The following is a 25512-nucleotide window of genomic DNA, read 5'->3' as shown; positions in this document are numbered from 1 at the left end:
TTAAGGGTTAAAGTCTGTTTTACCTGTAAAGGGTTAACATGTAGTACCTGGTGACCACCTGACCAGAGGACCAATCAGAGATAAGATTTTTTCAAATCTCTGTGGAGGGAAGCCTTTGTCTGTGTGAGAACTGTTCTTGAATCTAACAGAAGACAGTCATGTCTCCAAGTTCTCCTGGAGTAGTTTCTACTAATTAATAGTGAGTATTAATTAGAAAGGCGAATTAGTCTTATGATTTGATTTCTATATTTGCAATTGTGTGTTTGCTAAAGGAAATGCTTTATTCCTGTTTGCTGATATTGCTTTTACTGAGAAAAGGGGGAGAGGGGATTCTCTCCAGAGATTGATGAGGTTATACCCTATGAGTGTCCAGCTTGGGCTCATAGAGATTCTGTATTTTTCTTTTTATTCTTTAATAAATTCCTTTCTTTTCTTTGGACTTGGTTAATTCCTTCCCTTGGGGAAATTCAGGGGAAGGGGAGGGGGAAGTGGGCTGCTTCCCTGTGTGTGTGAGATTCAAGGAGTTGAATCAGGGGGGAGGGGGAAGGTTCCTCCTCTGTGAATTGATCTGTGTTCCCAAGGGGGGAAACAGGGGTGTCCCGGCCCACGGAATTGACCGGGTGGTGGCAGCCGAAGGGGAGACCTACCCTAAGATTTTAGGGTGGGGGAAGACATGCGGGTCCTCACTTTGAAACCGCCCAGTTTCAAGTGAGGGTAGACTCTGACACATAGAGATTCCACAATCTCCCTAGGCAATTTATTCCAGTGCTTAACCCCTCTGACAGAAAGTTTTTCCTAATGTCCAACCTAAACCACCCCTGCTGCAATTTAAGACCATTGCTTCTTGTCCTATCCTCGGTGGTTAAGAAGAAGGTTTTATTTCCCTCTTCCTTGTAACAACCTTTTATGTACATGAAAACTGTTATTATGTCCCCTCTCAGTCTTCTCGTCTCCAGACTAAACAAACCCAATTTTTTCAATCTTCCCTCATAGGTCACCTTTTCTAGACCTTTAATCCTTTTTGTTGCTCTTCTCTGGACTTTCTCCAATTTGTTCACATCTTTCCTGAAATGCAGTGCCCAGAACTGGACACAATACTTGAGTTGAGGCCTAATCAGTGTTTGCAATACTCCTGCTAACACATTCCAGAATGATGTTTGTTTTTTTGCAACAGTGTTACACTGTTGACTCATATTTAGCTTGTGATCCACTATGACCCCCAGATCTCTTTCCACAGTATTCCTTCCTAGGCAGTCATTTCCAATTTTGTACATGAGCAACTGATTGTTCCTTCCTAAGTGGAGTACTTTGCATTTGTCCTTATTGAATTTCATCCTATTTACTTCAGACCACTTCTCTAGTTTGTCCAAATCATTTTGAATTTTAATCCTATCCTCCAAAGCACTTGCAACCCTCCCAGCTTGCTATTGTCCACAAACTTTATAAGTGTACTCTCTATGCCATTATCTAAATAATTGATGAAGATATTGAAGAGAACCGAACCCAGAACCGATCCCCGTGGGACCCCACTCATTACGCCCTTCCAGAATGACTGTGAACCACTGATAACTACTCTGGGAATGATATTCCAGCCAGTTATGCACCCACCTTATAGTAGCTCCATCTAGGTTGTATTTCCCTAATTTGTTTTTGAGAAGGTAATGCAAGACAGTATCAAAAGCCTTACTAAAGTCAAGATATATCATATCTACCGCTTCCCCCCATCCACAAGGCTTGTTACCCGTCCAAGAAAGCTATCAGGTTGGTTTGACACTATTTGTTCTTGACAAATCCATGCTGACTGTTACTTATCACTTCATTATCTTCTAGTGTTTGCAAATTGATTTCTTAATTATTTTCTCCATTATCTTTCCAGGTACAGAAGTTAAGCTGAATGGTCTGTAATTCCCTGGGTTGTCCTTATTTCCTTTTTTATAGATAGGCACTATGTTTGCCCTTTTCCAGTCTTTTGGAATGTCTCCCGTCTTCCCTGACTTTTCACAGATAATTGCTAATGGCTCAGATATCTCCTCAGTCAGCTCCTTGTGTATTCTAGGAGGCATTTCATCAGGCCTTGGTGATTGGAAGACATCTAACTTGTCTAAGTAATTTTTTACTTGTTCTTTCTCTATATTAGATCTGATCCTACCTCATTTTCACTGGCATTCTCTGTGTTAGATATCCAAACGCCACCAACTTTCTCAGAGAAGACCAAAACAAAGAAGTCAGCAAACAAGCTCTGCCATTTCTACATTTTCTGTTATTGTCTCCCCCCCCTCATTGAGTAACAGGCCTACTCTGTCCTTGGTCTTCCTCTTGCTTCTAATGTATTAGTAGAATGTTTTCTTGTTATCCTTTATGTCCCTAGCTAGTTTGATCTCATTTTGTGCCTTGGGCTTTCTAATTTTGTCCCTATATACTTGTGTTATTTGTTTATATTCATCCTTTGTAATTTGACCGAGTTTCCACTTTTTGTAGGACTCTTTTTTTGAGTTTTAGATCATTGAAGATCTCCTGGCTAAGCCAAGGTGGTCTCTTGCCATACTTCCTATCTTTCGTACGCAGTGGGATAGTTTGCTCTTGTGCCCTTAATAATGTCTCTCTGAAAAACTGCCAACTGTCTTCAATTGAGACAAGGTGGGTGAGGTAATATATTTTATTGGACCAACGTCTGTTGGGGAGAGAGACAACTTTCGAGCTACACAGATCTCTTATTCAGGTCTGGGAAAGGAACTTTCAGAATCAAAGCAACATGCTCATGTTCGTGTGGGTCAACCCGTTGGACATGAACAACATCCAGTAGGACTCGAGGAAGATTTTTTTCTTTTTTGATTGAAAGGCTTTGTTACAAATGTGGATAATTTGTTATCGTTTTTTCTCATTAAATTATCTCCATCTCAGCAAAGACCTGACATGCCTCCAAGTGCTATGGAAAGAGGGACAACTCAATGTGAAGACTGATGGACATGATGTTCTCAGGAATGGAAAATTTTATACCTGAAAATTTCTTAAATACAGTGATAACTGAGTTTGTTAATGAACTTCTATTATTTTAAAATATAATATTCTTTCCTTAACTTATTATTTACATGGTTTACTGCGTTTATTATGTTTACAGTTCTACTCAATTGTGCAATGATGATTCCAAATGACATTCCAGGGAGAGATGAATACGTTGAGTAAGTACTTGTTTACTCTTTCTCCTGCTCCAAAGTAGGGAGAATAAAGAACTGAACTAATAGATTAAATGAGGGTAGGATGTGGTGTGTGGAGTCTTCCTTCCTGGCCTCTGGGGATTTGGGAGTCACTACAGCTTGGGAGCTCCTTGAGAGCATAGCTTCTCTGCCACCTAACTTCGCTGGCTGATGCAAGATGTCCACTTCTTCCTCACCCCGTTTGGAGAAGCAGTTCCACATGGGAGTTCTAGCCCTCAGTATACCTTATACTTTGGGGAGCTCAGAGCTGCAGTTATAATCAGCCCTTGTATGGGGGCTATAAAGAGGGGAAAGTTCCTTGCACCATCCCTGCTGCTTTGTGCATCTGTGCTGAGTACAGCCTCAATTTAGCCCATAATATTATAAAGCAAAGATTATTATAGTGTCTTGTTACATTTTGTAACTGTGCACTACATCCATAGTTAGTTTTTGGGGGTGAAATCCTGACCCCACTGAAGTCAATGGAAGTTTTGCCATTGACTGCAGTGGGCCTGGATTTCACCTCTAGCATTTTGGGGTTACCATATTTATATGACTTAGTTTGGTGCTGGTGGGAGGTTGGGTCCTTTGGTTTATTTTTGTTTTTTTGAGTATATTTAAAAGAGGAACAGTCCTTTTAGACTGTTTAAGATAAAGAAATCTGTATTGTTAATTTTTATTTTTGTAAATAGGCTTGAAATACAGTGCAGAAATATGCACAAATTTGTGCATACTGTTTCCACAACTGCATGCAAATCAGGCTACGAATTCAGGAAGGGAATGCCATATTCAAACTTGAACACATTACAGTGCTGGCAGTAGCCTGCATATGTATTGTCCCATTTCTCATAAATTCCCTACATCCACAAAGGGAATAGCTCACAACATAAGAAAACACGGTGTCCCTGAAACCCTTCTGATTTAAATACTAAAATATATGCTTTCTTGAACACTTTGCTTCTCAGGTTCACTTTTGCTGGTATTTACACTTGTGAAATATTGATAAAAGTATTAGCAAGTGGATTTGTTTGGAATCAATTCACCTTCCTTCGCGATCCATGGAACATTGTGGATTTAATTGTTATTGTTATAACGTAAGTAACACTCTTTTCCCCAAGGGGCTAACATTCAGTTAAACTATATTTTGCTTGTGTTGAAGTTCTCTGGAGTATTGGATATCCCACATGCTTTTGACTTTGATTGTGGCTGAACTGCTATCTTGTATCTCATGTCTGTTGTGGAGCTCACTTTCTATTCTCTGTACGTTCTTACGCTGCACTCATTACCTATTTATTATTATTATTATTATTATTATTTTATTTGTACTACTGTATTGTGTATGAGCCCAGACATGGACCAGGACCCCATTGTATTAGGTACTTTACAAACACAGAACAAAAGACAGTCTCTTCCTCAAAGAGCTTGCAATCCAAAAATAAGGCAAATTAAAATAGATGGATACAGACAGATGAAGGAGTACAAGGAAACAATGAGACAATATTGTCTAAATAGAAAAGACACTGAGTGGGGGAAGAGGTAAAAATTCAAGCAGAGTGAACATGATGATGGATGGCAAACATCATGTTCACTCTGCATGGGTTTATTTAGGAGAGGATCAGCTAAATTTAAAAAAAGGTAAGTGGGGCAGAAAAGGAAGAGCAGGTGTGGACTGAAGCTGAGGTGAAGAGACTGATGGAAGCAGGTGGATTGAGCTGGAACAAATAGCCAATCCATACAAGACAGAGAAAGTTAGAATATTCTGCAGTTTTGATTGGAATGTCCAGGGATCCCTGCTTTCGCTGCACCTGTTCCTACTGGTTAGAGTCTCTGACAGGCTATTCTTGCAATTGTCCCCAATTGCCACAGGATGTACTTAGGGGTGGCACTGCCTGGTGGGTCCTAGTGACCTCAAAGTGTGTTTGGAGTCTCTTCTGCACAATTATGTGTCCAGAGGGATGCTGGGGTGGCGGGTCAAGGTGGTCGTGACTGGACTTCATTTTACTCCCTCCCCCACAGTGCAATAATCCCTGCATTAGCTATGTATATTCCTATCAGCTGCAATGTGACCAACATCTGTCACATGTTATTTGTTCTCTCACCAGGGGGAGAAGTGCGTGCAGTGGAATGTCCTGTTTTGGCAGGGATTTTTTTCTAAATATACCTGTTGCTATGTATTATGTTAGAGAAGACAAGGTTAAAGAAATGTTCCTTGGCATGGACCGTAAGATGGTAAGGTTTGTGATGGTCCTTGGTTCCTGGGGAATTCATGTGACAGTCTTGAACCAAACACCGAGAAAGTTCTGTCTCGCACAGATGAGCATTTACCTTATGGTAGAGGGTTCCATTGTGCCTGAGGAGCGAAGTTGTTGACCATGGTTTTCATTCTAGAATGTAGGTGGCCTTTTAGATATCCTTGTAGATAAGGACTGAGATCTTAAACGTGAATCATAATTCTATGGGAACCGGTGAAGGGAGCAGAGGAGAGGGCGTGGTGCACTTACAATAGCATATCCAGAATTAGGGCTTGCAGCTCCACTTGCCTAATGAGCAACAGGGGACTTGTAGCTGAATCGTAGCTGACATGCAGCAGAATCACCTGATTGGCCAGTTTTAGGAACAGGGGGACCCAGCTTGAAGGGGTCCCTGTAGGTCCCAAAAGCCTCCCTAGCAGCCTTTGGGATGCTAGCCAAACACCTTGAGTTTGCGGATATTTTCGACAAGAAGAAGGCTGATGTTCTGCCCCTTCATCGGCACTATGATTGTTCTATAGGCCTGGAGCTGAGGTTCCCTTTGAACTGGACTGGAACTATAGGCACTCAGAGACTATCTCTGAGAGAACTCAGAAAAGGGGTTCATCTGCCCTTCCGCATCACTGGCTTGGGCCCCGAACTTTTTTATGGCCAAGAAAGATGGCTCTCTGTTCTCGTGTGGACTACCAGGCATTGAATAAAATAACCATCCAGAATCAGTACCCCTGCTGTATATCAATGAACTCTTTGAGAGACTTCACTCCACTATGGTGTTTACCAGATTAGATCTCTATGGAGCCAATGACCTGGCTTGGATGTGGGAAGGGGATGAGTGGAAGGCTTCCTTCCATACCAAATATCTGATGAAAACCTTTGAACTATGTAATGCCCCAGTGACCTTCCAACATTTTATCAACAATATCTTTAGGGATATGCTGGATCAGTTTGTTGTGATATACCTTGATGATATCCTCAGACTCTTCATAATCAACATGTGCACTGCATCCTGGAGAAGCCAATTTGATCAGAATACAACGAAGTTCCTAGGTTATATTATTTCTCCTGGGCACTAACTGTGGATCCCTGCAAGGTTGCCACCATCTCTAACTGGACAGCCCTGACGGACACACAAAGGGTGCAGTGGCTCCTGAGCTTTTCCAGCTTTTACTAGTGGATTATTTGAGACTTTTTCCATCTGGTAGCTCTAATGATTGCACTCCCCTAGAAGGAAACTGTTTGTCAGATCCCCAGAGGCCCAACTTGCCTTTAACCACTCGAAGAGGGCTTTTACCTCAATGCCCTGATCTCACCCTGTCATGTACAGTAAAAGTTGATGCATCCATCTTCTCCACTGTGTAGGAAAGTTTCCCTGTATAAATGTTCAGTTATGTCCATGTTGATGTCTATACTGAATATAATGTATTTTTAACGTATAGTTATAAGGAACTGTGTTAATTAAGGTAATGTGGCTAAAGAACCCTGTGATTCAAAATGAAGACTGGACAGTTAACAACTCCAACTCCATATTTGTCGCATTTCTTCTTGTCACTTGTGGCAGGAAGGAGCAACGGCCACCAGGGGTCCAGTTCAGACCAGTTCAAACCTGGAATGTTTGCGCCATAGAATATATAAAAGGACTGCACGCCCTAACTGATTAGTTGTTCATCTGAGAGGCAGCCGGTATCAGATTTGTTTGTGCGGCTTTCGAGGATCACCTCTATGGATCAAGAGCTACCCCATCAATCAGTCATAGGTCTAGGATTCGATGAACCTGAGCTGCAAGGACAGATATCATCATTAGTTACCTAATCCAGACCAAGGGCATCTGTCATGACACAGTATAGTTTTGGGGTGGTTTTTTTCAGGGTTTATTCTGTTGTAAGTTATTGCCAAAGGAGTTGTGAGGGACCAGGCTTCACGCCTACTGTTATATCCTTGCGGGGGAGCCGGTTTAGGAAGAAATCAGTTGAGGCCAGAGAGCTGACAGCTAACAAAACCACCATTTTATTTACAGAGACAGAGAGCTCACTCAGCCGGCTGAAGCTGGCTGAGCTAACCCATAATAATCTAACTCAGTTGCCATAGCAACAAAAACCATGACAACCAAATACACAACATATTCCTCCCCCCCTAATAAGAACATCCCCTAAATAAAACACACACTATACTAGAGAAGGAGGGTAGACTGCCTCCATTCCCGGCTAAACCCTGGGGATTATTTTGCCCCATAACCGTGGGTTCGCCCTAGCTAAAGATCCAGCCGATGAGGAGGCCTTCTGTCTCTAGGCGGATTACGGCGAACTTCTGGTGTTATTGCACCCGAAAGCACTAGGGGCTCAGGGTCCGCAGCACGAACGGGTGAGGAGGTGGTATCAGCTCGTGCTGGGCAAAGGGGTATCTCAGCCGCCGGCAGTAATGGAGGAGAACAGTCAGGAACAGGTGACTCGTGATTCGGTGCCTCACCAGAAGAGGTGAAGCCAGACCCCTCAACTGCAGATGGGTCCTGAGGACTGGCATGACCTGGCAACAGCTGATCTACATGTCGCCGCCAGGTAAGATTCTCTGCAGTCCGGACTGTGTAGGAAACAGGTCCTGTTTGAGTGATGACTGTGGTCGGGACCCATTTAGCTCTGGAAGTATAATTCCAAGCCAAAACTGGCTGTCCCGGGCTAAAGGTTCGGTCTTTTGCTCTGGGTGACCGTCTGATGACTTGATATTGCTGCTGATGTTGCACAATTTGTCGGGGTTCAGAAGGTTTCAGCAGATCAAAGCAAGTGCGCAGCTGTCGTCCCATCATTAGAAAGGCCGGAGATGCGTGGGTTGTAGCATGAGGTGTGTTTCTGTAGGAAAGTAAAAAGGTATCCAGACGCTTTTGAATGGAGTGTTGTCCCCTTGCTGATTTCAAAGCGTTTTTCATTGTCTGCACAAATCTTTCAGCTAATCCGTTGGTGGACGGATGATATGGTGCTGACGTGATGTGGTGTATCCCATTTGCCTTCATAAAATGTTGAAACTCCTGAGAAACGAACTGCGGTCCGTTGTCGCTCACAAGTTGTTCTGGCAGACCAAAACGACTAAAGAGTCCTCGTAGTTTTTGGATAGTACTCTCTGCAGAAGTGGACTGCATTATAGAGACTTCTGGCCATTTAGAATGGGCATCTATTGCCACCAAGAACATGCTTCCTTCAAGGGGGCCAGCAAAGTCAACGTGAATACGTTGCCACGAGTTTTCAGGCCAGTCCCATGGGTGTAGGGGTGCCCACTGGGGTGCATTCCTCACACCCTGACATGACATACAAGCTTTTGCCTTCTCTTCAATAGCGCTGTCCAATCCAGGCCACCAAAAATAGCTTCGTGCAATTTCCTTCATGCGCACTATTCCACAGTGACCAGAATGTAGCTGTTCTAACATCTGTGATCTCAGTGGTGGTGGAATAATGACACGTCTCCCCCACAACAAACAACCAGATTGGACTGATAACTCCGTCCGCTTGGACATGTAGGGAACAAGGTCGGATGAGACCGGAGAGGTTTGTCGAGATTTTCCATGCATCACCAGGTCCATAACTTGGGACAATACTGGGTCAACGCGAGTTGCCTTCTTTATCTGAGTAGCAGTGATGGGTGTATTCTCTACCTGTTCAAAGTAGAAGATTTCCTTTTGGGCACTATCTTGGTGTTTGACCGGCAAAGGCAACCTTGAGAGGCCATCTGCATTGCTGTGCAGAGTGGATTTCCGATATTTGATTTCATATGTGTGTGCTGAAAGTAACAATGCCCAACGTTGCATACGACTAGCAGCTAATGGGGGAATGCCTGTGTAGGGTCCAAAAATTGATGCCAGAGGTCGATGGTCTGTGAGAAGAGTAAACTTTCGCCCAAACAGGTACTGATGAAACTTCCGAATTCCAAAAACAATTCCTAATCCCTCACGTTCGATTTGGGCGTAGTTAGTTTCTGCTTTGCTTAGAGTGTGTGAAGCAAAAGCAATAGGTCTCTCTTCTCCTGAAGGCATAATATGTGACACGACTGCTCCCACTCCATAAGGGGAGGCGTCGCAGGCCAATTGCAGTGGTAAGGATGGATCAAAGTGCGTTAGAACTTCAGAATTTAGCAATGCATCCTTAGCTTTGTTAAATGCAACATCACAGGCTTCAGTCCACTTCCAGGCCTTTTTCTGCCCAAGGAGCTCATGAAGTGGTTTTAGCAGTGTGGCTAACTGTGAGATGAACTTTCCATAATAGTTCAGGAGTCCTAGAAACGAGCGCAGTTGGCTTACATTTCGAGGTGGGGGAGCCTCCACAATAGCTTTAACTTTTGCAGGGGCCTTATGAAGACCTGCAGAATCAATGATGTGTCCCAAATATTCAACAGAGGGCTTGAAGAATTCACACTTGTCTTTGCGAACTCGTAGGCCATACTCTTCCAGTCTTTGTAGGGTAGCCTCTAAATTCTTTAAGTGATCCTCTTCATTTCTTCCAGTGACCAGGATATCATCCTAATAGCACTGAACTCCTGACAAGCCACACAAGATCTGGTCCATAGCCCTCTGGAACAGGGTGGGAGCAGATGTTATTCCGAAGGGTAGGCGACAGTATCGATAAAGCCCCTTATGAGTCGCAATAGTCAACAGCTCTTGGGACTTTTCATCGACGTGCATCTGTAAATATGCTTGACTCAGATCAATCTTACTGAACTTTTGTCCCCCAGACAGGCCTGCGAAGAGGTCATAGATGCGGGGAAGCGGGTATTGCTCTGCACACAACACTGGGTTGACAGTGACTTTAAAATCACCGCAAATCCGGAGAGAGCCATCTTTCTTCACGATTGGAACGATAGGAGTGGCCCATGAGCTATGGGTAACTGGTATTAGGACTCCATTGGTGACCAGGCGCTCCAAGTCTGCTTCAACTTTTGGCCTGATGGCATATGGCACAGTTCGGGCTTTCAGATATTTTGGTGGACTGTCAGGTTTAATGTTCAATGTCACAGTGATTCCCTTCATACTTCCCAAATCATCTCCAAAAACAGCAGCATGTTTCCTTAGTATAGGGGTTAGACTGGTTTCTTCTTTAGTCATCCGGTGCACTTCTGCCCAGTTCAGTTGAATCTTCCCAAGTCAAGACCTACCCATTAGGGCTGGGTAGTTACCTCTCACCACAAACAGTGGCAATTTAGCAGCCTATCCATTGAGCTCCACCTTAACATCAATAGTGCCCAACATGGGCACAGCTTCTCCCGTATACGTCTTCAGAACAGTTTTTGTTGCCTTAAGCGGAAGATGCTGTAGCTTTTCTTTATACACAGTCTCTGAGACCAGCGAGACGGCTGCACCGGTGTCCAGTTCCATGTGTATAGGTTTGCCATCCAATAACGGGGTTACCCAGTATTCATGTGAGCCCATTGCCAAAGACAAAACATGCAGTAGCACTTCCTCTTGCGATGAGGTGTCACCTTGATCATCCTGGGTCTGCTCTAGGGTATGCAGGGTTCCTCTTTTTGTCGGCCAGACCACAGGCCTCTTTTTCTTTTGTTTACAGGCACACTCAATGTGTCCCTTTTTGCCACAGTGTCGACACACCAGGTCCTTACACCAGCATTCCGATGCCTGGTGACCCGGCTTACCACAGCGGTAACATTCTTGACTCTGCACAGTTTTGTGGGTCGGTTCTTGTGACACTTTTTGCACCCTAGGGGATGCACCGATGTATTGCGCCTCCCTTGTAGCCAGTTCCATGGAGACAGCAATATCAACAGCCTTCTGTAAGGTAAGCTGAGCCTCTATCAGTAGGCGCTTCCGTATAGCTTCACTGTAGAGGCCACACACTAACCTGTCACGCAGGGCATCATTTAACATTTCTTTAAATTCACAGTGTTCTGCTAGCTTTTTTAAAATGGCTACAAATTGTACAACTGTTTCATCTTCCTTTTGGTCTCTTTTGTGGAACCTATATCTTTCAGCAATTACCAGTGGTTTTGGGGAAAAATGGGACCCCAGGATTTCCACAATGTCACTGTAAGATTTAGTTGCTGGCTTAACAGGGTGTAGTAAGCTGCGTAGCAGGGAGTAGGTTTTAGCCCCTACAACACTTAAGAATATTGGCACCTTCTTCGCTTCTGTAATGTCATTTGCAATAAAAAAAAGCTCAAAACGCTCAGTATACACATGCCACTGCTCTATATTCTCATCAAAAGGTTCCAGTGGCCTGGTCAGAGTAGCCATGATTTTAGTTTCACTTTCACAGTCAGTGCAAACAGGCAGCTTTTTTGTTTGTTTGTTCTTTACCTTGACTTCTACTTCCTTCTGTTACTGGAGCAGCACCGGAATCTCACCCTCGTCGCCACTTGTTATATCCTTGGGGGGGAGCCGGTTTAGGAAGAAATCAGTTGAGGCCAGAGAGCTGACAGCTAACAAAACCACCATTTTATTTACAGAGACAGAGAGCTCACTCAGCAGGCTGAAGCTGGCTGAGCTAACCCATAATAATCTAACTCAGTTGCCATAGCAACAAAAACCATGACAACCAAATACACAACACCTACCTTTCTGGGGCAACCACAATTGCAATTTATCACTTTTATCTAGATTGCGATTCCCCTTTCCCCTTCCTTAATAAATCTTCTTTGTGTTTTCAAAGAATCTCTCTCTCTGTCTCTTCTTTATACACAAAATGGGGAATAACTGTCTAGGGAGCAGGACTGCAGAAAAAGATCTAGAGGTAATAGTGGATCACAAATTGAATATGAGTTAATAGTGTGATCCAGTTGCAAAAAAGGCTGATATCATTCTGAGGTATGTTAACAGGAGTGTTGTATGTAAAGCACGGGAAGTTTATCTGCTCTACTCAGCACTGATGAGGGCTTAGCTGCACTTCTGAGTAGATTTCTGGGCACCACACTTTAATAAAGATGTGGATTAACTGGGCAGAGGAGAGCACCAAAAATGATGAAAGGTTTAGAAAACCTGACCTATGAGAAAAGGTTAAAAAAACTGGCTGTTAGTCTTGAGAAAAGAAGACTGAGAGGGGACCTCATAACAGTCTTCAAATATGTTAAGGGCTGTTATAAAGAGGACTTTGATCAATTGTTCTCCATATCCACTGAAGGCAGGACAAGTAGTAGTGGGCTTAATCTGCAGCAAGGGAGATTTAGGTTAGATATTAGGAAAACATTTCTAACTATAAAGATAGTTAAGCACTGGAATAAGCTTCCAGGGGAGGTTGTTGAATCTCCATAATTGGAGGTTTTTGACAACAGGTTAGACAAACACCTGTCAGGGATGGTCTAGGTATACTTGGTCCTGCCTCACTGCAGGGTTCTGGAGTAGATGACCTCCTGAGGTCCCTTCTAGCCCTACATTTCTATGATTCTTCATGTAGAAGAAATGGGACAGGGGGTCTAGTGTAAGGCCTAAGGCATGAACTAAAGTCAGGCCCTGCTGATTTAAAGCAAAGTTAGCAAGAGTAAAGCTATAAGCAAAAGTCAGGCCCTGTTACAAAACATGTCTATTTGCAAATTCACAGAACCTGGTGGAAACAGAGCTGGTATTGCAAAAACATTCCTAAGAAGTGGTAGGCATAGGACACTCATGTAAACACATTCCAGAAGGATAGTACCAGAACACCCTGATACCAAGTATGGCATAAACACACTCCCCAAAGATAACAGTGACACATTAACCCCTCCTAAAGATAAGATCAGGATGACAGCGTGATGGATAGAGATATTTTGTTCGAACCAACAGGTACAAGGTAAAGGGTGGTAACTAACCACATCAGAGGGGTAATACATAACTTGTTTGTATCAGTATATAAAGAGGGGTCTCAGAGGGGGAGTCGTCCAGCCAAGGGGGGAATGGAAAGTCCTGCCATTCACAGAGCTGATTCCATTTGTAATGGGCATACCTGTCTGTGTAACTGTAGACATTGATCCAGGGAGCTTGGACCATGCTTCGTTAACAATAAACCAGGCCTTCGTTACTGAATGGAGTCTGTGGTTTTCTTGGGCAGTTTGATCAGAGCCTGCTGTACAGGCTGTCTGGCCAGAGCCAGTGCAGCACGCGGAGAGAATACACACACACACAGTCAACAATCAGGAAATGAATGCAAATACAAAAATGTATATATTAAGGCCAAATTTTTCAAATGTGGGTGCCTAAAGTTAGCCAAATTTATATTTAGGCACCAAAATAAAAATTTCCTGCTCTTCTTTTTGTCTTTCAGAATTGCTGGACAAGGTCCCATCCTTTTATTTCAATCCCCAAATATGTATTTAGGTGCTTGACTTCAGACAGTTTTGAAAATATTTGATCGAATCCTTGACTAAATGGCATGTTTGTCTCTTAAAATATTTTGCATGAGGATACTCTCTGAAAGCTGATATCTGAAACAGCCTTGCAAAATGGTTCCCCAGTTCATTCCGTTCAGTAGTATTTTCTCTCATGTAATTTAAATAACTATGGTTTGATTTTACAGGTATGTGAGCCTATTTTTACCCAAACAGAAGGTTTCGTTTCTTCGGATTTTCAGGCTACTCAGGTCTTTAAAAGCTATATCAGTAATCCCAGGTAAGAAGCAACGATTCTTGCTGTCTGGCTCTCAGCTGCAAATGTTTTCTCTCTCTTATTCCTTCACTGTTGTTGTTTTCAATCATTCTGTCACTTTTTGTGTATGGCTATCCTTACATGAGCAAAATCCTGAGTCTTAAAAGTATTCAGAATATGTCAAGTACTGAAAACAATTTTGGGAGAAAATGAGGTTAAGCACTAAGGGTCCAGTGTTGAAGTTGTTACTTGGTCCAAAACAAAAGCTAATAAGAGTTTTGCATGAGTAAGAACTTCAAGGTTATATCCAAATCTGCAGTCGAAATTTACGTACCATTTCTTTTAGCAAACACTATAAATAGAAATAATTTACTACAATACACACACTGAGAACAGGTGAGTGAAGGTAATATATCAATAAAATATATTTTAGAACATTGATCTGTGAGCACAAGTGAATATTTCCCAATATTTCTAAAATTGGGAAGCACCCTGTATCATATTGGGGCCTGGTAGCAATCACTGCATTAAAGTTGATTAACACTCTTGTTTAACCCCCTGTTTTCAATTGCTTCTAACTTTGCCAAAGTGTAATTGCTCATGCAGATGTTTTCCACGCTTTGGCTTCTGTCTCATGTTGATTTTTTTTTTTCCAAAATATAGGTAAAAGTTGTGCTGCTGTTTTCAAGAGCAAGATTTGGGAAAAATAGGCAGTCTGGACAATATTAATAAGATTTTCAAGCCATGTTTATGGAGAGCTCTTGCTGTCTGCATGAAAATTTGTGCGCATTTGGCTAAGTTATAAGTGTCAGGAAAATTACCATTTGCACATATGCTGTAGGAATTGTTAGCCTTGCGCCTAAATTCTCTGAACATTCCATGTGTTCCATACTCATTGAGCCTGCTAAAGCAGCCACACCAATTTAAACCGCTGAACAGGATGCAGAGAAAATGGATCTTTTTCCTCCTCCTACCCCAACCTTTGGTTTCAGTGAAGGAGGATAGGAGATTGAGTTCAAATCTCCTATTTTCTACACACTGGTGTTAATGACTCCATGCCCTTCATGACCCCTTAATATTGAGCAAGCCCTTATACCCCCACACCAGGAGACAGCTAAGTGCTAGTTTCTGATCATCTACCCATTTTACAGAAAAAGTAACTGCACAAGGTCATATCTGACATATTTACAAATAATGGAATCCATATCTCTAATATGGCAGACAGAGGCTCTGTCATATCTATGTACTTCGGTATGATTTCTGGACATTCAGCACATTTGAAAATCAGGCCACTTATTTAGCTGCCTAAATATGGATTTCGACATTCATATTTGAAAATCTTGATTTTTTTATTATAGGTCTCATTGCACATGGAAGTAGTGTTGACTATCTCTGTCACTTCAGAATTGTTATTTATAAAGCTTGTAATTCTGTTGTAAATGTATGCTACAACAGAGGTAAGTGCTTTTTAAAAAAAAACCAGACTGGTTTTTCTGCCTTCACCACACTGAGAACAAAGATTAAAATTAACTCTCATTTTTGTGGTGGAAACTACCATTTCCACAAAAAATTCACAATAATAGTAATAAGGTTTGGTTTTTACAAATCCTCAGTGTAGTTTGCCATTAGTTTTGCAGATGGTGAGACTGTTTTTGCACAGATCTTCTCTAACACTTCTAGAAGTACTGTATTTAAGGATGGGACTGCTGATTGAATATGGAAAATAGATCACTACAGTCTCCAAGTTTGTGCACTCAATACCTTTTACATGAATGCTAAATTCACTTGCAAAAAAATCATTAAAAACAACTCCAAATTCTAGTGTTTACACTCACAGCCCTAATGCCTTCATAAAGTCTATGTATAGTAAACAATATCCTAACACACCTTTAATAAATAGGTGACAAATGTCTTAAATGTCTTGTATATTTAACTCTTATTTTCAATATGCATTCTGAATTCCAGATAGAAAAGCCATTAAAAATTCTGAATTACTACTGCCCATTGATTTGATTACTTCGTGCCTCACTATGTGCCTGTAATTTATAATTAGCAACTTTTTTTTCCTTTGTCTTAAATAGGTTATCTTTTAAAAATAGTGGGCCCTGTTATGCACTGTCTTCTCAGACAAAACTCCTTGAAGTCTATAAGAGTTTTACCTTGATTTAAAAGTCAAATCAATAAAACACAAACTACTTGCTTAAGTTTAAGCACATGCAAAAGTCTATCCTTATTCAGCAAAACTCCTATGAGTGTGCTTGCATACTTTGCCAAATCAGGACCTTGGGGAGTGAGGATCAGCCTCAGAGGGAAGTAAAAAACCAAGGTTAGTGAGAAAATTACAATAAAACTAAATTATTCCCAGTCCTGTGTTTTACTGTACCTCATTTTATGGTATAGAGTTGTAAAAATATGTGCAGTGCATGTGGGCCCTGTTTACATAATTGAAGCTGTGGTACATAGTCAAATGGGCCTACATATTAATTTCTCTTCTCAGGCTACATTTTGTTCAATTCTATTTTTCTAGAACTAAAGGTCATCGTAAATGCACTTATCCAGTCTATTAAGAAACTTGCTGATGTGATGATCCTGACCGTTTTCTGCTTGAGTGTTTTTGCCCTTGTAGGCGTCCAGCTCTTTATGGGTAACTTGAAAATGAAATGTGTCCGTAACAATACTGCATTTGATCAGAAATTATGTGATGATGCCAAGATAAGTCATGTAAAGGAGTCAGGTAAACTTTTGTTCTTTTTTCTTTTAAATAAGAGTCTATAATGCAATCACAATGTGTGATTTCAGCTCAAGTAGACATACTGAGATAGCTTTAATCTACTTAGCTCGGGTCCCATGACAGAGAAGCCATGACAATGTGCGCTTCAGCATAGATTAGCCCCACAAGTAATTACCCAGGGTTCTGAGCAGGGTTGTACAGCTCATGTTGAAATGCTTGCTGTCTCAGCTTCACTGCAGTGCTCTAAATTAAAGCTAGCGTGGGTGTATTTACTAAAGCTGCAGTCACACCCAGTAACTGCAGTATAGACATACCCTTAGGTGTATATGTTTGTTTAAACATACATATTATAGTTAATGTTGAAAATATGGTTGAATAAAAATTCTCACAACATGGTATATTCTTCAACAAACTGAAAGGCCAGGGAGATAAATGCCTATAGAATATTCAAAGGGGGCAGCTACACTGCAAAGCATATGTGTGCCCAAGCATGGGTATGTATAAAGGAACTGGGTTATGGGAGTTGCCATTCGTAGAATCATAGAACTGGAAGGGACCTCGAGAGGTCATATAGTCCAATCCCCTGCACTCGTGGCAGGACTGAGTATTATCTAGCCCATTCCTGACAGGTGTTTATCTAATCTGCTCTTAAAAATCTCCAATGATGGAGACTCCACAACCTCCCTGGGCAATTTATTTCAGTGCTTAACCACTCTGACAGTTGGGAAGTTTTTCCTAATGTCCAATCTAAACCTGTCTTGCTGCAGTTTAAGCCCATTGCTTCTTGTCCTATCCTCAGAGGTTAAGAAAAACAAATTTCTCCCTCCTTGTAACAACCTTTTACATACTTGAAAACTGTTATCATGTCCCCTCTCAGTCTTCTCTTTTCCAGACTAAACAAACTGGCTATCAGGAAGTTTAGACTTGAAATTAGATGAAGGTTTCTAACCATCAGAGGAGTGAAGTTCTGGAACAGCCTTTCAAGGGGAGCAGTGGGGGCAAAAGACATATCTGGCTTCAAGACTAAGCTTGATAAGTTTATGGAGGGGATGGTATGATGGGATAGCCTAATTTTGGCAATTAATTGATCTTTGACTATTAGCGATAAATATGCCCAATGGCCTGTGATAGGATGTTAGATGGGGTGGGATCTGAGTTACTACAGAGAATTTTTTCCAGGGTGTCTGGCTGGTGAGTCTTGCCCACATGCCCAGGGTTTAGCCGATCTCCATATTTGGGGTCGGGAAGAAATTTTCCTCCAGGGCAGATTGGCAGAGGCCGTGGGGGAGGTTTCGCCTTCTTCTGCAGCGTGGGGCACAGGTCACTTGCTGGAGGATTCTCTGCACCTTGGAGTCTTTAAACCATGATTTGAGGACTTCAATAGCTCAGACATAGGTTAGGGATTTGTTACAGGAGTGGGCGGGTGAGATTCTGTGGCCTGCGTTGTGCAGGAGGTCAGACTAGATGATCATAATGGTCCCTTCTAACCTTAAAGTCTATGATTCTATTAATCTTCCCTCATAGGTCATGTTTTCTAGACCTTTAATCATTTTTGTTGCTCTTCTCTGGTCTCTCTACAATTTTTCCACATCCTTCCTGAAATGTGGTGCCCAGAACTGGACACAATACTCCAGTTGAGGCCTAATTAGCGCAGAGTAGAGCGGAATAATTACTTCTTGTGTCTTGCTTACAATACTCCTGCTACTACATCCCAGAATGATGTTCGCTTTTTTTGAAACAGCATTACACTGTTGATTCATATTTAGCTTGTGGTCCACTATGACCCCCAGATCCCTTTCCACAGTACTCCTTCCTAGGCAGTCATTTCCTATTTTGTATGTGTGCAACTGATTGTTCCTTCCTAAGTGAAGTACTGTGCATTTGTCCTTATTGAAGTTCATCCTATTTATTTCGGACCATTTCTCCAGATCATTTTGAATTTTAATCCTATCCTCCAAAAGCACTTGCAACCCCTTTCAGCTTGGTATCGTCCGCAAAATGTATAAGTGTACTCTGTAGTCTGATTGCCATGACTGTGAACCACCGAAAACTACTCTCTGGGAACGGTTTTCCAACCAGTTTTGCACCCACCTTATAATAGCTCCATCTAGGTTGCATTTCCCCAGTTTGTTTATGAGAAGGTCATGTGAGACAGTATCTAAAGCTCTACTGAAGTCAAGATATACCACATCTACTGCTTCCCCCCATCCACAAGTCTTGTTACCCTGTCAAAGAAAGCTATCAGGTTGATTTGACATGATTTGTTCTTGACAAATCCATGCTGACTGTTACTTATCACCTTATTATCTTCTAGATGTTTGCAAATGGATTGCTTAATTATTTGCTCCATTATCTTTCTGGGTACAGAAGTTAAGCTGACTGGTTTGTAATTCCCTGGGTTGTCCTTATTTCCCTTTTTATAGATGGACACTATATTTGCCCTTTTCCAGTATTCTGGAATCTCTACCGTCTTCCATGACTTTTCAAAGATAATCGCTAATGGCTCAGATATCTCCTCAGTCAGTCCTTGAGTATTCTAGGGTGCATTTCATCAGGCCCTGGTGATTTGAAGACATCTAATTTGTCCAAGTAAATACACTAGGCATTCACAGTCTTCAGAAATGTATGGTGCACACTTAGCTCGACTTAAGTAGAAAAAGACATACACCTCTGCTATTTTGCCTTTTTGGAAACCTCCATCTCTTGTTACCTATGGGATATCCTGTGGCATTATTCCAGGCAACAATCCTCCCACAATGGAGTTGAGTTGATGAGCTATATCTCCTCGACACTCTTAAAGAGGGCAGCACTGAAGTAGGTTTTTCATTTGGGAAGTGAGCTGCCAGGCTACCCTTCAGCCTATCATTAACAGAAATGTAATTTTAGAGAAAAGCCAGGTAAAAAGGGCACACTTTGCCTGGTCACCTTTCCAACCATAATTGCATGTCACTTATAGATCAAGAGATAATAATTCTAGGTGATTGCGCTTTTGCCTTTTAAACTACCACATCCCACTCCTGTCATCTAGACTTTACAATCTAGATATCTCACTCCTGTCGTCTAGGCTGAACAATCTATATACCGGCTTTTGACACATATGAAAAAAGACGATCTCACTCCTTATCAGAGATTAATTAGAGTCTTGCAATCATTCAGATAGAAGGATAAAGATCTCCCCCCAGGCATGCAGATTGCCTTTTTGAGGAATAGCTGGAAGGAGCATAAGACTGACATTTCTGTGCTTATATGAGGACAAACAGGGATATATACTGTTTATTGATCAGTTACTAGTGAATTTTCAAAACAAATGATAGTGCCCACAGATTGTCAGAGAAATGTAGCTTTATATAGTAAATTTTTACAAAGGAGATTCTCAGACATGTGCACATACATCAAAGAAATGTATATTTCCTCTTGATTTTTTTAAAAAATACATTAATACATAGATTATTATATGTATCGTGTATATACTATTCACTTGATATTTGTGACCAATCACATTAACCTCGGAAGGTACTTACAAGAAAGTAACTTGTGATTTTATGATCCTTTCATTTTAACAATAGATATCTGCTACAGAATGAATAATTCCCAGGATGTATTACTGTGCGGATTCAGCTGGGAACTTGGGTAAGTATAGCTAACACCCATTTTTAGTTCTTTCTTTTCTTTGCTATTTTTGTTGTTTTGTATTTGGCTGTAGACAAACTACACTGTAAGCTTCCTGGAAGCTGTGATTTCCTTTCACTTTGGGGAAAGAGTGAGGCTGCACAATAAGGAGAATAAAAAATCCCATTTAAGGAAATGATCTTGTAATCTATTGCTAAACATTGGTGATGTAGTGAAGATAAGTGGTCTGAGAGAGTGGGAGATGGAGGTAAAAATATAGCGATAAAGTTGGTCATGGGTCTGGAAATTTAAAGTGCAAAGTTTGTTACTTGTTCGTAGTCAGTTCCTAGCACTGACTTCCTCTCTTGATAGCTCACTCCAAAGTCTGTGTCTCCCTTTCCAAGGCCTTCCTCTTGTATAGAAAAACAAAAACCCTTTATTCTTTCCAAAGACCACTCTGTGTCTTAAGTTATGATGTCAGTCCATATGAAGGAGGGCATAGCTGAGTCTATCTATTCCCCTCTTCAAAACCCCTTTGTCAGGTGGTGGGCCCAGGACCCTGTTTTATTTATATATTTACATTTTATTCACTTGAGGAGAAATTCAGCTCAGTGCAGAGGCCTCTAGCAAGCACCATACACGGTTTATTGTTTTAATTGCAGTAGTCCCCAAAGGTTCCATTCAGGATTGGTGCTCCATTGTGCTAGGTACTGTACAATCACACTGAAAGACTGGAGGTTTTATGTAATATCAAAATTATCAAATGTGGATCCAGAAATAGGTATCTTTTGCATGGATAATAGACTTGGAGATGGGGGCGGGAAAACCACCTTGATAAATTATACTTATTTTGCTGCTGCACTATATGGCTTGACTGACATCTTACACACTTATTATAAAATATCTGACTTAGGAGGGAATTAATAGTCATGAAGACTCTCTTATATGTACTTGTAGGGCTTTACAGACCTGATTCACACAGTGCTGCCAGACTTGCAGCTTCAGGGAGCACCTTGGTCGTGAGGGTGGGTGGGTGTTCATCTCACAAACACTAAGCTGAAATGTTGATGTGATGATCACTATTCTTGTTCCCGTACCATGTGGTGTGAAATACAAGCTCCTGTCCATTGACACATGTAACCCTTCTGCCAGGCGGAGTCGGCAACAACAAGGGCCAGGTACAATATCTAGAGGTTCGTACAGAAGAAAATCAGTTTGAGCTCCCACACAGTTATCTGGGAAAACTTAACACCACCCTGGGAGCCTCTAAGAGGTGATACTTCCCTGTTCACAAGCACTGAGTCTGTGTAAAACAAAAGAGAACTTTTATTAAAAGGGAAAGGGAACCAAGCCTTAATTTGGGAAAACACCACAACCAGATTCAAAAGCATATGATGCCACAGTGGATTGGGCAGTATTCTTTGTCTCAGTTTCCCACCTTGCAGTGGGAAAGTCCGATGAATGAATGTCTCTTTAACACATCACTCCCCTCTCCCTCTGATGCACCCCACTCACAGCTGGCTGTCCTTAGTTAGCAAAGACTCAAAGTTCAGGGGTGCATTCACAAGGGTTCATCGGGGAGCGGGCATCAGCCAAAGTCTCTGCAGCTACTTCTGCAATTGTCTTACAGCTGCCGCCACTGTTTCTCTACCACCACTGGCTACTGCCTCCCTGCTGCTGCTTTCATGATGTTATATTCTGAGGTCCTGCCACTTAACCCAGCTCTTAGTGATTGCAGCTCAGTGATTTCAGCAGGCAGTGGGGAACCTCACAGCGAATGCTGTCTCTGTATTGTCTTTCACTCTCCCCACAAGGTCTAAGGCTTACTCCCCTAGACTTGCTCTGCAGTGAGGACAGCTCTAGGAATCACCAACCAGAAACAGGTTTCAGAGTAGCAGCCGTGTTAGTCTGTATCTGCAAAAAGAACAGGAGTACTTGTGGCACCTTAGAGACTAACAAATTTATTTCAGCATGAGCTTTCGTGAGCTACAGCTCACTTCTTCAGATGCATAGAATGGAAACAAGGACTTTCAGTTGAGTCTAATCATCTCTGTCATTAATCACTGGAGAGGGACAGGTGAAATGGTGCCTAGGACTCTTTAAGCAAAGTCCACACCACCAGGTAGGAACATCTGTCCCCACCCACTCTCATCTTCACTGGAATTGGGCATCCCTATCCAGTGTTTAGCAAGTGAGGTTCAATTCAGGGTGACCCCTCAATAAGAGCATGGTGAGCACAGTTCTGCTGTCCTTTACCCATACAAAAGGATAACAACATTTTGTTATCCCTAATGCTAGAGTGATTCGTAACCCCAAACCAGCCAAATTGATCATTTTGGCAAAGCAGTGCCATTTACTACACACCTAGGCACAGCAGGCATGTTTATGTAAACACAGTCTGCACCTGAAGTCTTTTCTTCCAGCTGATCACTAGATGTCAGGGGAGAGCTCATTCAGACCCTGCTTACACATGTGGCTCTGTGGTGGTGATAACCTGAGCTGCTTGAAGAATTAGGTTGTTTCTCTTTTCAGTACAGCTCTGGTTTGGGCACATTGCAGGCTCTCTTTCCTCCCCCCTCCACCCAACTATTTAAGATCTAATCTTCATCCCATCATCCTTCCAATTCCCTCCACAAATATTCATGCCTAGAACTTTCATATTCCTTGCTTCTCCTGGGCTTGTATACATCTGTCCCAGCTGGCATTTGAGTTTGGGGAAGGTGTGGGTGGGTGTATATTGGAGGAGAGGTGTGGAATCAAACTACATCAGTGGTTTTCAATATTTTTTCATTTGTGAACCCCATAAAATGTCAAATGGGAGGTGTGGACCGCTTTAGAAATCTTAGACATAGTCTGTGGACGACAGGTTGAAAACCACCGGGCCACATATTAAGTCTTGGATCTTGTAGTAGAAGGTCCACCACATTACTTACCAGGGAATCGGAGACTTGAATGACACCTGATGGCAGAAATATATTTGAGGAGGAGGATGTGAACTTTCAGATGAACTAAAGGAGTGTGTATTTGAGATTGTGTGCTTGGCGCTTTCAGGAGCAATATAAACAATCTGATATGTAAGGAAACCAGTTCTACATGGAAGCCATGTATAATATAATGTCTCTTCTGTTATTAGTAAGGAATGTCCAGAGAACTATTCCTGCCAGAAAATTGGGGACAATCCTGATTTTGGCTACACAAGCTTTGATCATTTTGGCTGGGCCTTCCTCTCTGTTTTCCGTCTGATGACACAAGATAACTGGGAGCGTCTATATCGACAGGTAGGTACTTTAGTTGTTAAAATGATAATTAAGCAAGCCAGTCATTCAGTCTAGTATGATGTCTATGCTAAAAATGTTGAAATAGACTATTTTATTTTTTAACATTTGTGCAGTCACATTTATTTTAAAAAACATTTTAAGTACTATGGAAGTACAGACCAAAACATTATCAGAACTGGTTCAGCCCAGGGCAATGCTCTAAGCCTTTGTCTACACTTGCACACATCCTCAGATAGTTGTCCGTGTATTGTTAGTGCATGTACCTCATACCTGCGCCAAGTATCCATATACATTGTCCATGTATCCAACATTCATACTGCCATTTCAGGAATGGTGTCTCTGAGTTATATGCATCACAGGAGACACTCCAGGAACTGCCTTACTGTGTGTTGCTGGTATTATCTGCTGCCTTCACACATTTGGTGATGGCAGCTCCTGCTTCACCAATCCCTGCTGTCAAATTGGGTGGAAGACCTGGAGCAAGTCCAAGATGATGTGGTTCTGCTCCAGCTACTTCTTGCAAAACAACTGTTCATGTGGGGAAGTACTCAATACACAAGCTAGTGGACAGAATTGGGCCAGAACTTTTTGACACACCGAAGATGGCTGACCAAGAGGGTGAGTGACAATCCACTATAGTCCCATGGAATAGATGTTGTAACTGCCAGTATTGCCATGGTATGCCCATGGATGGACTGCTGCTTCTGGTCAGAACCAGCATGGTGTGGTGGGATTACATTGTTTGTAAACCTGGGCTGATGACCAGAACTTCCGAATGAGGAAGCAGACCTTCATGGAACTGTGCAAGCTTGCACTAACCCTGCAGTGCCAGACCACTTGTTTTCAAAACCCCATACTAGTGCAGAAGTGGGTGGCTATTGCCTTTTGGAAGCTGGCAACACCTGATAGTTTCTGGTCAGTTGCAAACCAGTTTAGGGTTGGGAGTTCTGCTGTTAGGGTGGTAATTGTATAGGGTTGGCAGGAAATCAGTACTGACATTTATCCACAGGTAGTTGACATAACCCAACTACCAGAAATTATAACTGGATTTCAGAAGATGGGGTTTCTGAACTGTGCAGGTGCAATTGATGGCACCCACATCTTCATACTTGTCCCACTGAAGGAGGCAAGTAAATATTTAAACCGAAAATGTTACTATTCACTCATTCTGCAAGGTATAGTGGACCACCGGGGTCAGTTTATGAATGCCAAAGCTAGACACACAGGAAAGGTTCATGACTCCAGGGTACTCAAGAGATCAGGATTGTACTGCAGGGGCTTGTAGTGGGGCGGCTGCTCCACTCCTGGAGAACAGAGGTTAAAAGCAGCCAAGCTAGGCTGATTGGGGAGGCAGCCACAGCTGTGGCCGTGCCCAATCAGGGCCCAGCTGGCCCTGTTAAGAGGGCTGTGGGCCAGGAGCTGAGAAGTCTCACTCTAGCCCTGGAGTGGGAAGAGCTAGCTGCCTGGGAGGCATGTACCTGAACTGGAGCAGTGCTGGGGAATAGGGCAAGGGAGCTGGGGAGCTCCAGCCTGGTAAATCTCCAGACTGCAGGCCTTGATGTAGGCCTATGAAAAGATACCAGGGCTGCAGAGGGGCAGCCTGGGGAGACGCAAAGGCTGCAGGTCCTAACCCCTTGCCAATGATGAGTGGCCATGACAGACTGTAGTCTGCCCCAGTGAGTGGAGGCTAGATAATGACTGGCAGTAGTCACTAAGGCAAGGTGGCGTTAGAGGGTCGGGAGTTCCCCTGGGAGGGGAGACCCAGAGTGAGGGGGTACTGGCTGGGGCAGAACCCCAGGGCAAAGGCCACCGGGGTCCGGGAGGGACACAGGGCCTGAGGCAGGTGAGCCACCGGCCAGCAGAGGGCGCTCCAAAGCTGGAAAAGAGCTAATTCCCAAGACAACCAGCA

At 42.5% G+C, this 25512-nt stretch overlaps 1 protein-coding gene across 9 annotated transcripts in view; it reads left to right on the top strand.

Moving 5' to 3' along the window:
- The window catches only part of LOC123362874 (sodium channel protein type 5 subunit alpha-like), a 138628-nt gene that overhangs the window by 29295 nt on the left and 83821 nt on the right, over nucleotides 1–25512 (top strand). For 5 of the 9 annotated variants that reach the window (XM_045003414.1, XM_045003413.1, XM_045003417.1 and 2 more), the window contains exons 2-8: nucleotides 3119–3179; nucleotides 4160–4288; nucleotides 13918–14009; nucleotides 16513–16719; nucleotides 20283–20346; nucleotides 21443–21598; nucleotides 23459–23603. In XM_045003414.1, the coding sequence (XP_044859349.1) occupies nucleotides 3136–3179; nucleotides 4160–4288; nucleotides 13918–14009; nucleotides 16513–16719; nucleotides 20283–20346; nucleotides 21443–21598; nucleotides 23459–23603 (837 nt within the window). In that variant the 5' untranslated portion in view covers nucleotides 3119–3135. Of the gene's footprint in view, nucleotides 1–3118; nucleotides 3180–4159; nucleotides 4289–13917; nucleotides 14010–15659; nucleotides 16312–16512; nucleotides 16720–20282; nucleotides 20347–21442; nucleotides 21599–23458; nucleotides 23604–25512 lie in introns of those variants that run through there. The other 4 variants (XM_045003416.1, XM_045003415.1, XM_045003418.1 and 1 more) reach the window with 4 other exon arrangements.

Source organism: Mauremys mutica, chromosome 2 (genome assembly GCF_020497125.1).
Source record: "Mauremys mutica isolate MM-2020 ecotype Southern chromosome 2, ASM2049712v1, whole genome shotgun sequence".
NCBI classification, from domain to species: Eukaryota; Metazoa; Chordata; order Testudines; family Geoemydidae; genus Mauremys; species Mauremys mutica.
Note: the sequence above shows the minus strand (reverse complement) of the source record. Positions and strands in the feature narration are given on the sequence as shown.